Source organism: Anopheles marshallii, chromosome 3 (assembly GCF_943734725.1).
Source record: "Anopheles marshallii chromosome 3, idAnoMarsDA_429_01, whole genome shotgun sequence".
Classification (NCBI taxonomy): Eukaryota; Metazoa; Arthropoda; class Insecta; order Diptera; family Culicidae; genus Anopheles; species Anopheles marshallii.
This window is the reverse complement of record NC_071327.1, coordinates 66,640,880-66,656,516: the sequence shown is the minus strand read 5'-3', so window position 1 is coordinate 66,656,516 and position 15,637 is coordinate 66,640,880. Positions and strand designations below refer to the sequence as shown.

Sequence of the window (15,637 nt, the reverse complement as noted above, 5' to 3'; positions counted from 1 at the left end):
AATAAAAAAAAAAAACGAGCAGACGATCATCAACTCGAAACCCGAACGGGCGAACATAAACGGTGGTAGTGATTTATTTACTCATCTAACCACGCCGGCATTTGGCCGGAAATAGCCATAAAAACGGTACAACAATCAAACGCAGATGATATAGACCCCACCTCCCTCCCCCGTAATCGGAACAGAGTGCCAAAGGGCCGTAGCCGGAGACGTAACGAAACGGTCCCGCTTGAACGAAGGGATATTTATGGAGTCCCGGTTGTTTTTCCTCCATTCCCGCAGCATTTTTTTTCTGTTGCTTGGGATATTCTCCATTTTATTTTGTTCCCCTCCTCCCTCGATACATTTCCTTCCTCAAAGTGATCCGTAGAAAGGACGTTTTTTCTGTACGCAAGTTTTTTTTTGTTGTTGCTCGCCCCCTAATGTTGGTGTCCTTACGGGGCCAATTAATTGCCGGTCGTACCGATTGTCTGCTGCTGGTTTGGTGTTCCATTCGGCCCGGAATAATAATTGAACGGGCGCTTTTTACGACAAACGGAACACGATTCATCGATGGGACAGCGCGCCATTGTGCGTGGATTTTCTGCCTCCTTTGTTCGACTCCATTTCATGGACGGAAGTTGCTGATACACAATCAAGGCACAATCAAGTGGCTGGTGGACGGTTTGATCGCTGGGCCAAATGTTTGATCATTGATCGTACAGTAGGAGTTCAGTACTAGAGAGGTTTGTTCCTGTTCCTGTACAAACAGGTTATACTGTTGCACTGCAGCTAAATACCAAAACCACTTAAACCGGTGGGGTTTCGATGTAATGGGCCGCATCGAGAAACTCGAGTAGGAAAAATGCTTCGCAGCAGCAAACAATTTGAATCAAATTATCATCTAATTATGCATTTGTCTTTCGCGCGCGTGCTCTCTCTATCTCTTTATTTCCTGGTAAAACCACTCGACCATTCAAGTTTGTCTTCTTTTTTGCCCCTTATATCTAAACGAGGAAAATATTTTCCCGGTATCCAACTCAAAACTCGGTTGTTTTTTGTTTCTTTCAGTTTCATCTATCCAGCATCCCTCTTTGCTGTGGCTTTTTTGAACTCCACAAACGGGAACGGGAAGCTTGTTTCGATCTGTTCGGAACAAAAAAGAAGAAAAGTACCCTTAAAACACAGAAGCTACACAATATACTGCAATGCCCCAATTGTGTGAGCACCGTGGTCAAAAAGGATAAGACCGCTGAGTGAAATGGACGGAGCAATAGCGAGACAACAGTGAATTAATTAGACAACAAAATAACGAAGAGGGGACAAGCGTTTGATAATTGAACTATACACGCTAATTGACGCTAATGGGTTTGCGGGCGGCTTTTCGAAAAGCTGAATGGAGTAATGGCCACCACCAGCAGCACTCCCGTAATGTCGCTTCGTGCGTCTGTGTGTTCGGGGGCATTGCTTTCACGGGAACTATTTTGGGCTAATTGGTGTTACTGTGGTGTACACCGAATGGGCCTTGGGCAGCTGCAATGACGTTGCGCTTTCAACGGGAAATTGTAAAGCAAATTAAATCAGTATGTATTTATTAAATGCAACAAGCTTTTGGCTACGGCAACTGACAGGTGGCTGGCAGAGGAGTCGATCTTTCAACTATTGTTGTTTGAAATTCTGGGATATTTTTGACGAACTTGAAGCTTGATATTCTAGGCGAGTTGGAGATCGTGCATAAGTCAAGATGATTAGTATGAATAACTACTTCTCAAGCAATTTATAAATCGTCGTTGGAATAATATTGTTAGAGAACACTTTGTCAAGTTATAGATGTCGATCACTAGGTCAGTTTTTCCGAGAACCGATTTACTAAAAAGAGATCGTCATCTTAAGCGAGCGAAAGTGCTAGTAAATGAAGACAATACAACACACCTATCAGTCATGTACAGGCGTTGCAATTGAATTAAAATTTCAAATTTAGTAAATCAGATTGCTTCCTGTCCCATTTCCAAACCGATCTAAGCACCCATCGGTTTTCCCAACTGTTTGTCCCTGTGTGAGCACCGATTAAATTTGTAGCATTCGTGCAAACAGAATCGCTCGGTAGTAGTGTCGGTCTACACATCTGCCACAAACCAAGGCATCTTCGCATGGATGAATCTCACTTTTCCGAGGATCTCTCTCGGTCGATAGCATCAGCCGTGTACCATCCGAGGAATGCATAAATGAATTCCAAAACCAATGAATCCATGCGGATCTACCGGCATCGTTCGGGCTAACAACTTCATCATCTGCCGGACAAAGCGTACATTATCCTTTGATCATGAACCGGCAACCTTACCGTCCTCGTACACTTCACACACACCCGAAACTGTCAAAAAGGCACACACGGATCCGCATTTCGGAACCATTCCGGGCCATACATTAAGGGTAGCGCATTGTCGGGCACGGTTTGTCCCTCGCTGGGACGTTTGCGAAAGGTACGGGGATTGTCACACCGAGAATTTCATCATCGGCCCTCGGACGATTCTGGTTATGCCGTCGAGCCGTTCGGTAGGGTGAGGGGGAGAGAATTTCTTCCAGGCCCATTTCAAGAATACAGAGCGGGTTTAAACGGTCCGAGCCGTGGCCGGGTTTTTGGGGCCAGCATCAGTCTAAAGGGGTAGTGCAGATCCTTCATCCTGTCAACATTCCGTAAGCGGTCCTTCCGGAGTGCTTTTGAAGGAACTCAAATAAAAAAGAAAAGCGAAGGACAGATCTCACATCCTGGGCAGCACACACTGATGTACTCTCAAAATATGCCTCAGCAGAGGATACAGGAATGGCCAACACTATTCCCATTATACGATGGTCTATTAAATCCCTTTTTCAAGTGTGGGGTAAGTTTTCGCATTCGTGTTTGTATCTGTGCCTGTGGAAGCTTTTCATCTCACTTTGACCATTTATTAACCCATCGGAGGGTCAAACGAGACGACGTTGTTCGGGCTGAATGTGAAGCTATCTAAAATTGATGAAAACAAAACGAAAACATGGAAAACAACAAAGCCGAAACCTGGTATTTGCAGAGGGGAAGACAAAATTTGCAATCACCAGCAATTTGAGCAATTTTGCTGGAAGAAAATAAAATAAAATACGATCGGATGGAGGGAAGAGGATGTTTTTTTCACTTTCACCGCCGTTACCATGATATTGGCTGGCCTTTTCCCACTTGCCTGGCGAGTCCAACCGGAGAGTTAGCCGAAGGGTTTTAAAGGTAGGCAATTTTCTTTGGCCAGGCTTAAGAGTAAACATTAAAAATTATTCGCGCATAAAATCCTACCCATTCATCTTCCACTGTGCCATCGTTACACACACACACACCTACCTTCTCGTCACAGCTCAAGTAATTGATGGAATGTTTATGGCTTTCTCGTAGCCATTTCTTTACCCTGCGCCACGTGCGCCGCGAACCCACTAATCCGGTGAGCGTGAGCCGAGTCGCAATCAAGAGTAATGTTTTTTATGATACCCCGTAAGTAAGCCTTTTTAATGAGGGCTTCTGGATCGGGCTTAACGGACGGTAAGCGGTGTTTATGTTTGCAACCAAACGGTTCATTATCCTTTACCGCTTCTATCTAAAAAAAAATTAACCAAAAACCCGGGCACCTGCCGATGGTGGAAAGCCAGGATATCGGGCTTTGTGGAACGAGAGAACGCTAGGAATCTCACATACGCGTACACGCGTGACAAAACCTTTTCCCTTGCCTGATTGAAGCGTACATCGCGATGGGAAAGTTAATCACTCCATTGTCAAATGGTGACAGGTGAAGACATCGCACACGGAACTCGGCGACCATATCTAGCTGCAAGTCCTTTTTATAATCCATAAGTCATCAGCGATGCTCTGTCCGTCTGTCTGTGGCGCTCTGACACTCGGGCGCTTCGCTCGACGATGGAATTAAAAGCGTAGCCGTGCCGATGTCCAAGTTGTCGTAATCCTTTTCTGAATAGGATACGTACCGGCCATTACGTGCCTGGAGCGTAAAATGAATTCCCACAAGGCAAGAAACAGCTCAGGAAGCTGTTGAATTCCCAGCGTTAATTAACGCCACGCTTCAATACGTTGTTTTTTTTTTCTTACACCTTCACTCGATTGTTATTGCAGCTTCAGCACATGTTTGATAACTTGCAGCATGGTCTGTACAAAACAGTTTGTAGAACAACAGAAACCTGTTGAATTGAGTTATCATTGGGAGAAATTTTTTTAATTATTTTATAATCGTTTTGCATTGTCTAGTTGTCAGCTAACTATTGCAAAACAGTAGCAATATGAGCTTCTTTGGTGGTGCAACACTAAAATATCAATATTGCAATTTATTAGCTTCATACATCGAAAAGTAACTGCTGTGATGAACGCTAATTGTGATTTACTGTGCTAGATACAATCAATTTACCCAATAATTGATGCTGTCGAACCGAATCGGCACCTTGGCAAAGTAAAGCAGCCACTGATTTTCCGCCCATCGGAAACTTTGCGATCGTACGATCGTTTCACGCCACCCACTAACCTTCACACTTCACGCTACCTCGCAAAAAAAAACGAGTGCATATTTAATTCGTGCACTTTAACGTCGGTTTCCCAAGACAAGCGCTATAAATTTCAATTCGAGAGCGTGTACGTACCGCACAATTAGCGAGTTGATAGATATTTCGCCAAATGGTTGTTTGATGTACTTTGCCAGAAGCATTATCGTGCTCGGATAAAATATTCAACCTTACTCGTGTTTTGCCTTTTTTTTTGTTATCTACCCCAAGAAGATGAATCTCTTTGGTGCTGAGCACGCTTTTGTCTGTCGGTGTGCGTATTGTGTGTAATATTTTCCGGAGTCGTTAAGGGAATTTTAGAGCTTTTTAATGTGTGTTATTTTCTGAACTCCAGTTTTTTTGGGGCATAAAATGCAAATAGCAAAGAAGATATTACAGCAACAAACAGCAACCGAGTTCCCGAGGTAAGGGAATCGAAATTGAGCAGTGAAATGGTCCGAAGGTGTAAAGTACTGGGCGGCTCCATTTCGATGACGCGAAAGGTTATTGAACGTTCCAAACGTCAGATGAAGTTTAAACACATGTACAAAGTCGTCATTTTTCTCTCCACAGATTGAAGATCAATATACAGGCTAAAAATGAGGTTTTATTGGATAGCAATATGCTTGTGTTGCATGATTAATCAACCATCTTTCGGATGTATAAACTGTTTTTTTTTTGCTACCAGCTTGTACCAAACATTTTCAATTACAGTAAAAAGATCCTGTAACTGTATCAATGCCGTTTTAACATAAAAAATAACACAATAAAAAAGAACTTCCCCAAACTACGAGAGCTTGTGGTTCGGATGTCCCTGCAGCATCCACTCGCGTACAGCCCACATGTTTCAAAGTTGCTCACGAAGGGAAGCAAACCAAAACAAAAAAAGGAGCAGTTAAAAAGGGACTACGCGGCAGGCCTGAGCAAAATCGAACAAAACATACCAGCGGCGGATGAAACTTTTTAATTGTCAAAGTCCGTCATTGCTCGGTTTTTAGGCTCGGCTTACCTTTTGCGCTGTGTTCGTCTATTTTCGGTTAGATTTATTTCGATACGCCAGATGCACCAGAGCGTGGGCATCGAATGGGACGACGAGAAGCGCAAAGCATTGCTTTAATCAAACACATTAAATTAAAGTCTGTGCTTTTTTTCTAACTGTGTTTGGCTGTGTTTGTGTTCCTTGCCCTTGTCTTGGACTTGAGAGTATCAAGTTACTGATGAAAAATAGGAAATTAGTTTTTTCGGTTAAACGATTACATTTCCAAGGAAACGGTGGATGGGAAAATTGATTTTCTTGTCTTCACTGTGGAAAAGATTACACAAGACACAGGATCACCGATTAAGCAAATGTTTGTAGCAAGTAGTATTGAAGTTTCCAAAACTTGTTATAATATGTATTAAAATACTTCCCTTCATTTTAAGTTATTTCGCATTAAAAAGCGTTTAGAAAGCTTATCGAAATAAATTAACACGTTCCATCCAGAAGCGCCATTACATGCTGATTGTAACATCACACACTCCCACACAATTTCCTTCCTTTGCCCATGTTCGTGTGTCCGCCCATCATGGGCAACGTCCTTGCTTCATGCGTTGTTCAGTTTCGTTCCCGTGCGCTCGTTCCGTGGAGGAGCCAATTAATTAGCTTAACATTTATTTTGAATCGCTCACAGCACCCAGTAACCTTGGTGCGAGTCGTAGCAACGGTTTGCCTGCGATCGCTAGCAGCCAGTTGACAACAGTGCAGGACACTCGCTTGCACACACACACTTATACATGTACACATAGTCAGCGGGCTCGGAAGCAGTCGGCCATAGCAGAACGCTGCGTGCAAACATGTTTACATGGTCTGTTCAAGTTCATCCGGATCGGTTCGAAGCATCAGTCATGGAGCGGTACCCTATTTCCCCCTGGGGGCATTTTCGGACCAGATGGAGCGACATCGGGCACTGCCGCACTAGCGAGCTTTCATGAGCAAACACACAAACACCCGCTCCGGGTATTGGCCGGCTGGATCCGATTTAATTGAAGTGGAAAAACATAACATTAATCACTTAATACTGGTCCGGAATAGAGCGATTCCCGTTTGTGACGATCGAATTCCAAGCAAACGGTAAAGGATACACCGGTCGTCAAGAAGCTCGAGAAGCTGTTGCGAGAAAATCGAACTGCTCGCTGTTCCATCTTGGCAATTTCTACCCGTTCGGCAAGGAAAGATGCAGTAGTATGCAAATATTTGTTCACGGACAACACGCACGAAGTTGGCATACAGGCAGCTTTTGCGTTGTATGTTCCAGCAGCTTCAGTGGACTAAACACCGATACTGTGGTGGATTGGAAAAAAAATCCTCCATTGAAATAAAGCTTCACATTAAAGCACAAGCAAACAGGGGTGTTCGGTTCTCTGTTGTACAAATCTCATGGTTTGCGTGTGTGAGTTGTTCCGTGTCTGCAAGAGGTGTCCGCTCGATCCCAAAGACAAAAAGGTTCACATTAAGGTAAGATTATGGTGGAATTAAACCAATGACTGACGCTCGTGGATGAACCCTAATTGGGTGGTCAAGAAGGTGATACGATAATTGTAGAAAATTGAAGACATTATGCATTCCGTCCAGGAGGGAGTTATAGCATAAACTAGGGTAACAGGAAAATTGGACGATGGGATTGAAGATACTTGGACGTTGGGTTAAAAAATAACAAAATAAAGCTGTTGGGTAAGTAAAGAACATAAAATCAAAGAACAGTCATTGTTATCTGTTGCAGGTGTATCAACTCTTAGGATATAGGTTGATTGTTAAAATATAGCTAAGCTCTGACTATAATGTTTTTGAGTTGAAATTTTAAAATTTAAAATATTTAACAATAAGTTGAAAATACAAGGCTGCAGGCTGCAGGAAGATTACAGTTGGAAGTCAGTTCAATATCTTTTGTCATGGGCACGGTATTTGTTAAGAGCCTTCTTTGGTTGTCATTTTGACAGCTGTCAAGGTACATAGACATGAGATGAATTATGCTAATGATTTATACATTTACAATATTTACAAGTGTGAGAACTATTTCTGATTATTTTGAAGGAAAATTTGAGTATGTTAATACAAATTTGGAACTTCTATCTTCTTCTAGCTTGATTTCTGGAACATTTTGCATACAGCGAAACCGCGATTCTGTTTATAGAGAGAAACGAAGCTTAAAATAATGCGTAGCAACTTTTTAAAACTGAAACAAAAAAAAACACCCCGTACAGAATCTACAAACAAAAGGGAGAACAAATTCAATCTGTATGATTGACTCTTAAAAGTGAAAAGTTTCAGCAGAAGTTGTCCAATGTTTCGTGTTTCGCCTCCAAATTCTGCGCACGACCCGCCCCCAATGCTCACGCTCACGGTGAGAGGCTAAAGTTCATTCCAATGCAGCAGTTATTTACCGTTCTCCAGTGCAAATATTTACCCCCAGATAAGGTTATGCAAATGGCGACAGACCATCCGGTGTATCTGACCACCTTTTTTGTTGTTGTTGTTGTTATTGCTTTTTTTGCTTTGAAGGAAAAGAGAAACCGTGTGAAGGGTGGCACGGGGTGGAGGAGGGACAAGCCGAAGGAAAAGCATTTTGGAAAACACTCATCGTATCGATGATGGCCTGTAAGTTGTCGCGTTATCGCGTGACTACCCGGCCGACTATCGTCCCCCTATCTTTGTCAATCGGGGTTAGAAGTGTACACACACAGATGTACGTATAGATGGCAGAGGACGTTTAGCAATATGGCGTGAAGGTTGCAACACTCCCATTTCCCTCCAGTTCAAACGGTATCAATACGCTACCTAATTCGGGGTACTCGTTTGGCGCTTTTTCCTTACTTGTTTTTGTTTGAACGCCGCTCATGTCCGCTTTGTTTATCATTCGAAACGGAAATTGGCGTTTGATTGTAAGCAGCGTGTGTAGTATACGACTGCCAACGTTGCCGGCTACAGTATCAGCGTGTGCTTGTAATAACAGTCTATGGCGTGTTTTTAGCTTTCCGTTCAATAGACTTTCAAAAGCCGGAAGTGGAAAAAGTTTGCTTTGACGTACCGGAGAAAGTTCGCTCCTTCTCTCTCTCTCGCTCTCGTGCATTCCCAATCAGAAAGGACGGCTCTTTCGGCGGTTCGAGGCTGTGGGGAAGGTCGTTCCGAAATCAAACAAAACACCGGAGACGGAAATAGAAATGGGCGGGTTGGGAGAGAGGCGAAGGGAGGGTGGAGACAAAGCGGTGCATACACATTCTACCGTTTCGATTAGCACTTGTTTAGTTGGGCGGTGTATGTTGTAGCGGGTGTTGCGCTGATAAAAGCTCCTTTGCATGCCTCATTCGTGCTCAACTATCCAGCAGAATGATAAAGTTAGACTAGGTTGGTCTGCAAACGGTGTCGACCGAACTACCACGTTGCCATCGGGAAGCGGACAGCCGAAGCAGGGGGTGTGGATTGGACCAATCGATCGATTTTCCGATAGCAAGGGAAAAAGGTTGCGCTTGCAACGCTAACTAGCACCGGTGATAAAACGGTGCTGATAGCGAGCAACAATTGCGCAATACAATGCGTTGTTCGGGTGAAGCCGATAAATTGGTTGGGATTTTCTTCCGCTTGATTTATGGAGCGGCACTTTTGGCTTTCCGTTTTAGTTCTGGGTTAATGTAACGGGCAAATCAGTGGTCAGCGGGCACAAGTAGTGAGAATTAATCTTCGATCTTGAGCTGGTGTTTGTTTACGGTGTATATAAAAAAAAACAACGGTGGTAACTTTAACAGCAAGTTGGTCTTTTTTTTCCACACCTTATTTCCTCATGAGACTATTTATTGTAATATTTGGACATTTAGAAGAACATACAAAAATAAAACTTTGTCGTTTGTTTGTTACGATTCACTTCAATCATTGGATAATTGAAAATAAAATGAAGTTTAAAATATAATAATTCAGTAACACTTTAGTAAAGCTGCTCCAAATGGAAAGCTTAACAACACAAAAAAAAACTTTATGGACTGTAAATAAGTCACCTTTTGTGATAAATTTCTACTCTTAAATTTACGATTGCATATTTTCAGGCGTTATTTGATGGGTCAGGGCTGTATTGTTGTAGTTAAATTCCAATTTTAATGATCAATTACTTTCCATTGTATTAGGAAAATTTCAAGAAACAAGCTAGTGCTAAAATAGCGATATTAGTTGCATTGCGTTACAACTTTAACGGTGGACACGTATCATACGTCCGCAGGCATTACTTGCCGTCCATTAAAAAAACCTGTTGATAATTCAAACAAAACATCCGTTTAAATACTACCTTACGCCACACACAGCATGCCGCAGACGGTCTAATAACCGTTCGGCACATTACACCATGACCGTGGATTCACTTTTCTGGCCGGTCCCATCATGCCCATTAGGGTTGATGAAAGTGTTTTTCCACTTGCTTCATAAATTTGATTAATTGCCGAGATTTTCGCCGAATCGTGGAGTACGGAAGGCGGAATATATATACTCGCGACACCTACACGTCGTCGCAACGCTTGTACTTGCAGTGAGTGTGTGTGCATCACCGACCTTACTTCACTGCATCTTAATGACATCAAGCTAAATGGGCCGTTGAAAGATTGCAGCCGAAGGTTTGCCCAACACTAATGGGACAATTTATCAAACCGTATTGGCACCTCTCCAGGCATGCAAAGGAAGGTGACATAATGGTTACATTCCCGTATGAATTCAGCGGCATTCAGTCTCGTTTGGTTGCGTAAGGAAAAGACTGAATTGTTTTGAACCAAATTTTACTAGTTGCGTCTGCTTCGCTGTAGAATGCTTTATGGTGTAGTTAAAATTCTGTCTCCACTGCATCTGGAATGCGTTCATGTTCGGGGTGGTTGGTGGAAGATCTATACAGTGTGCTTCGGCAGTCTCACACGTATGCACCATAAATCTCTTTACGAGCGGAAACGGACACGAAATCGTAATTCCCAAATCCGACCGCTTCGACCACAGTTGCTTCACCGTATTGTGGGTCAGCTGTGGGGTGCTGGTGCTGAGCAAATACCGATGGCGCTTGCAAGTTCCAGTTGTTCATTTGGTCACGCAAGTCCATTGGACGGCATGGGTCTAGGAAAACAACCGTACAGGAAGGCTTTTCTCCGGAAGATCGTGTGTAAAGATGGTGTGTAAGCTGGTGGGGAGTTGTTTCCGTTTGCTCAAGTCGTCAAGCGCTAGCCGAAACCGCCCCATCCTGACGTACGCACATTGACACTGTGGGCTGTGGGATCCTTTCATTTGCGTTCTTCAGGCATTCGGTCACTCGGTGTCAAGCGTACGGAAGACGGCAACGGCAAAATGCAACGCAACAAACCAAATGCAATTTCACCGTGGCAACAAAACGATGTCGGGCGGAAAGCGGCTACCACACCGACGCACTCACCCGCTCCCTGCGTCTCGTCTACACTCGCATAGTCCGTTGCATCATGTAGCAAACTCAATTAAATGCTTTCGTAAAGTGGCAATCAAAGTATCGAACGCACCACTGGATTGGTTAATTTCCGCTCGGAGTTTGTCCGGAGTAGTTCTGGGACCGTGGGACCATGAGTGTGCGCCAGCTTCCCATGGGATGTAGACGGGTCTCCGTTTGTGAACTAAAATTCTCTGCTCGGTTCCCGGAGCTTAGGTAGCATGCGTACCATATAATTATCTGCCCATAACGCTCACTGGAGAGCCGTGGCCCGGAGTTGGTGCGTTCGTGTGCGGAATTTCGTTTTCGAAGCGATTGATGCCCGACATGGTAGGTATGTGTTCCTTTATGTTGGAATTTTTCGTGCGCATCGAAATGGTATTGCGTACCGGTGTACGGGCTAAGTGGTGTGAAGTTGTGCAAATTTTCCTGAGCTCAAATAGTGCATCATTCGCTCGGAATGGACTGGACTGATGGGATCGTTCCTAATTTTCAAACATGCTCTAACTCATTTTCATCAGAGAGCAATTGTTAGAGGATATTCAAACTCGGCTCACCTTCAAGAGTAGTGTTGATGGAATGTAGATATTTTAAACCTTAAAAAACAATTATATTTAATCAGACAAGGTCAAATGGTTTTGTTAGTTCCATGGAGATAAAATTGAATACCATCAGCACTGACCAGAATGAAAAAACTGGTAATCTATTCAATGCACTATTTAATTCACTAGACGAATAGGAACAAACGTCCTCTTTAATAGTACACACCACGTTAAACCTGTCACCATAGATTGCTATGCACTTTGCTGGACGGCGTCCGGTGACGTAGACTCTTCGCCGCAATCAGAGTTACAGCTCCAGCGGTTATGCATAAGCGGAAGGCAAGATCGTGTGTGCGCGTGATCGTTGTCTATTGGTGCTGCTGCTGCAGCTTGCCTGTGTCTAACCTCGAACACGCGATTCTGACGCTCGTTACGAGTGTGCGAGTGAGTAATTAAAATAATTACTCCACAGATTAACAAATTACCCGATGCAACAGTTCTCGTTTCAGGGCTATCTTTTAATGGCTGCCACAGCTCGTCAGCCGTCACCGTTTCTGAGCATGTCACTGTGTGCGCTGTTACACGGGCCCGTAAACCCCGGGGAGGCTCATCGATGGCAGATAATGTGGGACAGCCGGAACTTGTGGATGTGGTTCCGCTGGGTTCTGTTGGGCAGTACATTGCAGCAGAGGAACGCTTAATTTGCCTCAAACTCAACGCCCCCCAAAAAGACACACGGGAAATTGAATTCCAACTGAAACTACGTCCTATTTCGTTCCTATATGTTAGCTGATAGAAAAAAAGAACACGGATGAAAGCTGCGTGTACCAGCATTTCCTGGAAGATCTATTTCTAATTAGCGCGGATTAATTGTCCTGCCCTGCGGTGCTGCCACGAACTCTTGGCCCCAGTTTGGTAACGCAAAGCGCAGACGGGCATGAAAATGTGTAAAAGAAAATAATAACAATCAAACAATCAACCCGTTTGCTGGCAGGTACCGTACATGCTAAGCGGAAACGGGTTCCCACCAGCAAGAAGGAGACGAGGTGTTTGTTTGCCTGGTTGCCTGCCTGGTTGGTGACAGCTAGTAAACGAGAACCACCAGCCTGTATCACTGCAGCATTCGTTGGTATTAATTAAATGGTTGTTTTCTATACGATTTTCGGTTCGTCTCGGTTTTTGGCATTATGCATTGGTATTGGTTGCTGATTTGATAAGCTTAATTCTTGAGGTGTCCAATATTTCCCCCCTTGAGGTAGAAAGAGTTGGTTACGTGGCAGATACACCACGTTTACCCACCATAATCATTCATGTGTGTCCGTGTACCCGGTTTAAGTACACACATACCCCCACTCGCACCAAATGTTACCACAGTACGTACTCGAAGTGGTACATATCATCAACGGTTCCAAGAATCTGATCGATCGTAAAGTTTCGCCCAGGTTCGGTCGCCATTATCATTTCACCGAAACAGACCCGGCGCCCAACAATACCCGGCGGGCATTATTAGACTGTGTTTCATCGTGGAGGTTGCTGAAAACCATTGGAGTTTGCAATGCCGGGCGCGGTTAGATCCTTGGAGATGGGTCTACTTCACATTTCGACCGAAACGAACGGGCTGGCGGTAAGAATCGTTTTCTTGGAAAATGGGCGGTTGTAACTGTGGCCAGAGCCACTGCCAACCACGGTTGGAATTGTTTATTATTCTGGCGAGAAATAATATTGCTTTTGGTATAATATAACGAAATCATGTCTAATTCATAGGACGATTCGTACCGTAGCTCACCTCGGTGGAATTAACTTTGATTATAGGATGAATTAATTCTCTTGTGGGTTTATTACCACCAAGCGTTTGGTAGATAATTGATTAATTACACCGACAAAATGTACAGTTTGAAGTTATGTATAAAATTGAGGTGAAACTACCACCCGCAAGATTTGATGCATCGGGAAACTATCGGTCTGTACACGAAGCGAAGTTTCCTAAACAGTTTGGGCTAAAATCTATCTGTAAGGAAAACACTTTTTGAACAAAAAACCCTTTTACGCCGATAAGCTCAACATTCATCAAAAACAATCTATGAGCAAAATATTGATGGTGGCTAGTTTGCGTTTGACAGTAAATTGTCAGCTTGAAAGTAAGTTTATTAAGATGTGATGTAAATATTTTTACAGCAAATTGGTTTTCTTTACAATTTTGTGCTTTTGTGAAGTTTACGCTTGATTTACTGGACTTTTAAAGCAAATTAATATTGCTTATCCTAATGTTGAAATTAAGAGCAGTAATTTTATTACCAGAAATAATTCGGCGATAGACGATAACAAAAAATAGCGGCGATAGACGTCAAAACTGCTTGGCATAGTATCCGAGGTGCAATAACGCCATAAGCCACTTATGGGAGGCATGATCTAATAAATCGTTACACATAAAAAAATATCACATTCATATTGTGTTTTCTGTTGATTCAATGGGAGAGGTTTTAAATTATTGTGAAACAATCTTTTTTGTGCAAAATTTAAAGCAAAAAAGCAAACGAAAAAAAATGACCATAAAAAATGCCACCACAAGAACACATGTACACGTCTCGTCGTAACAATAACAGCCAATGTTTCGTGCAAAACCAAAACTGCACGAATCTCGCTTCACACATCGGATCGTTTTGTGCATGAATTATTACCAATTACATCACCGTACCAGTACCGCTGACCGTGGTGCGATTGTCACTGTATCATCCATGGATGGTAAGGGGTCTCTTTTTCACATTCTTTTTCCATCTCAATTTTCTCGCGCACTCATCATGTGTGCAATCGCATTGGCACGTAACGAATCGTAATTGTAAACCGTGACGGACAAAACCGACAATAAACTATTCCCCCCCCCCCCTCCCTCCCTCCTCCCCTTTCCACTTCGGCACACTCGGACGGAAGTGTGGGAGATCAAGGGAAAACTAATGCGCGACTGCACCGAAACTGCACCGCAGCTGCACCTTCATCCCACAGCGAGCGAGTGTCACTGCACGCACTAACCCATTGGTTCGGTCAGCCGGTGCATCACGGCACAAAGCTGCATTAACACTTACACGCTCACGGAAACCCTAAGAGACGGGGTGACGAGCACAAACACCACTAGCAAATGCATCCATTACACCGCTCAATCATTGTTTTATCGGGTGCACGGTGTGTTGATCGGGTCGTTGCATAACCGAGCACTGTCACTTTTTGTTAGTGTGGCCGTGTAATTCGCGTTCCGATAAACACCGGTCACGGACCGTTGCCGTGCCCTTAGGAAGCACCGCTCGAATCGATCCGGGTGTTCGCAAGCGCTTCGTCTTATGTTTGCCCCGCAGCACTAATTAATCCGGCGACGAAGCTGCCAGCCCCGTAATCCCCTGCACCAATAGAGTTAAATTTATGTGCCTTTGATTAAAGGATCGAACCCGGGTTGGAATGGGGGAAAAGCTAAAATAAAAAAACGAAAAGAAACGGAAGTGGCTATGTACTTACATATCAGTCGTTTGTAGCTCGAGCTGTCCGTCGTTTCCACCGTGGCGACGTCCGCGATCTGCAACGAAACAACGATACCGTACTACTGAATCACGGTGCGCACTCGGTGCATTTTTACACATATACTGCCGCTCGCTCAACGCGAACGCACAAATGGGGGTGGAGGGGGGTGGTTTGCTGGGTGAGTATGTGTGGGTAAATAGAGAGGACGCAGACCTGAAGGAACGGACAAAAAAGGGCTGCATTAAATGAAACAGAAACCAAAGCGTGTAAGTGTTCGCGTGCCGTGCATTGCGAAGGGGACCGTCGGTGGGTGTCAATTTACTGCGAGGCAAAGAAAAATATTGATTCACTGTTACTAGCGTCTAAGGGTACGAACGCACACACAGGACGGAAATGCACCACAACGTTCTTGTTCAACGCGATGCGATAAGTGGCGATTACCGGGCCGATGGTTGGTTGAAGAGCGTTCTTTGCTTCTCGCGCTGTATAGAATGCCTCATCGATCCCATCGTATAAACGTCACTTTCTCCTCGCTGTTGTGTCGCTTGAGTGTTGATCTTGAAGGTTGAAGATCGTGCACCGATGCGTTTG

General features: G+C 43.9%; 1 protein-coding gene across 1 annotated transcript in view; it reads right to left on the bottom strand.

The window, feature by feature from the left end:
• LOC128713050 (uncharacterized) overlaps positions 1 to 15,637 on the bottom strand; it is a 126,680-nt gene that overhangs the window by 14,420 nt on the left and 96,623 nt on the right. Inside the window, exon 3 of the mRNA XM_053807913.1 lies at positions 15,044 to 15,101. Coding sequence (XP_053663888.1) covers positions 15,044 to 15,101 — 58 coding nt within the window. The remainder of the gene's footprint in view (positions 1 to 15,043; positions 15,102 to 15,637) is intronic.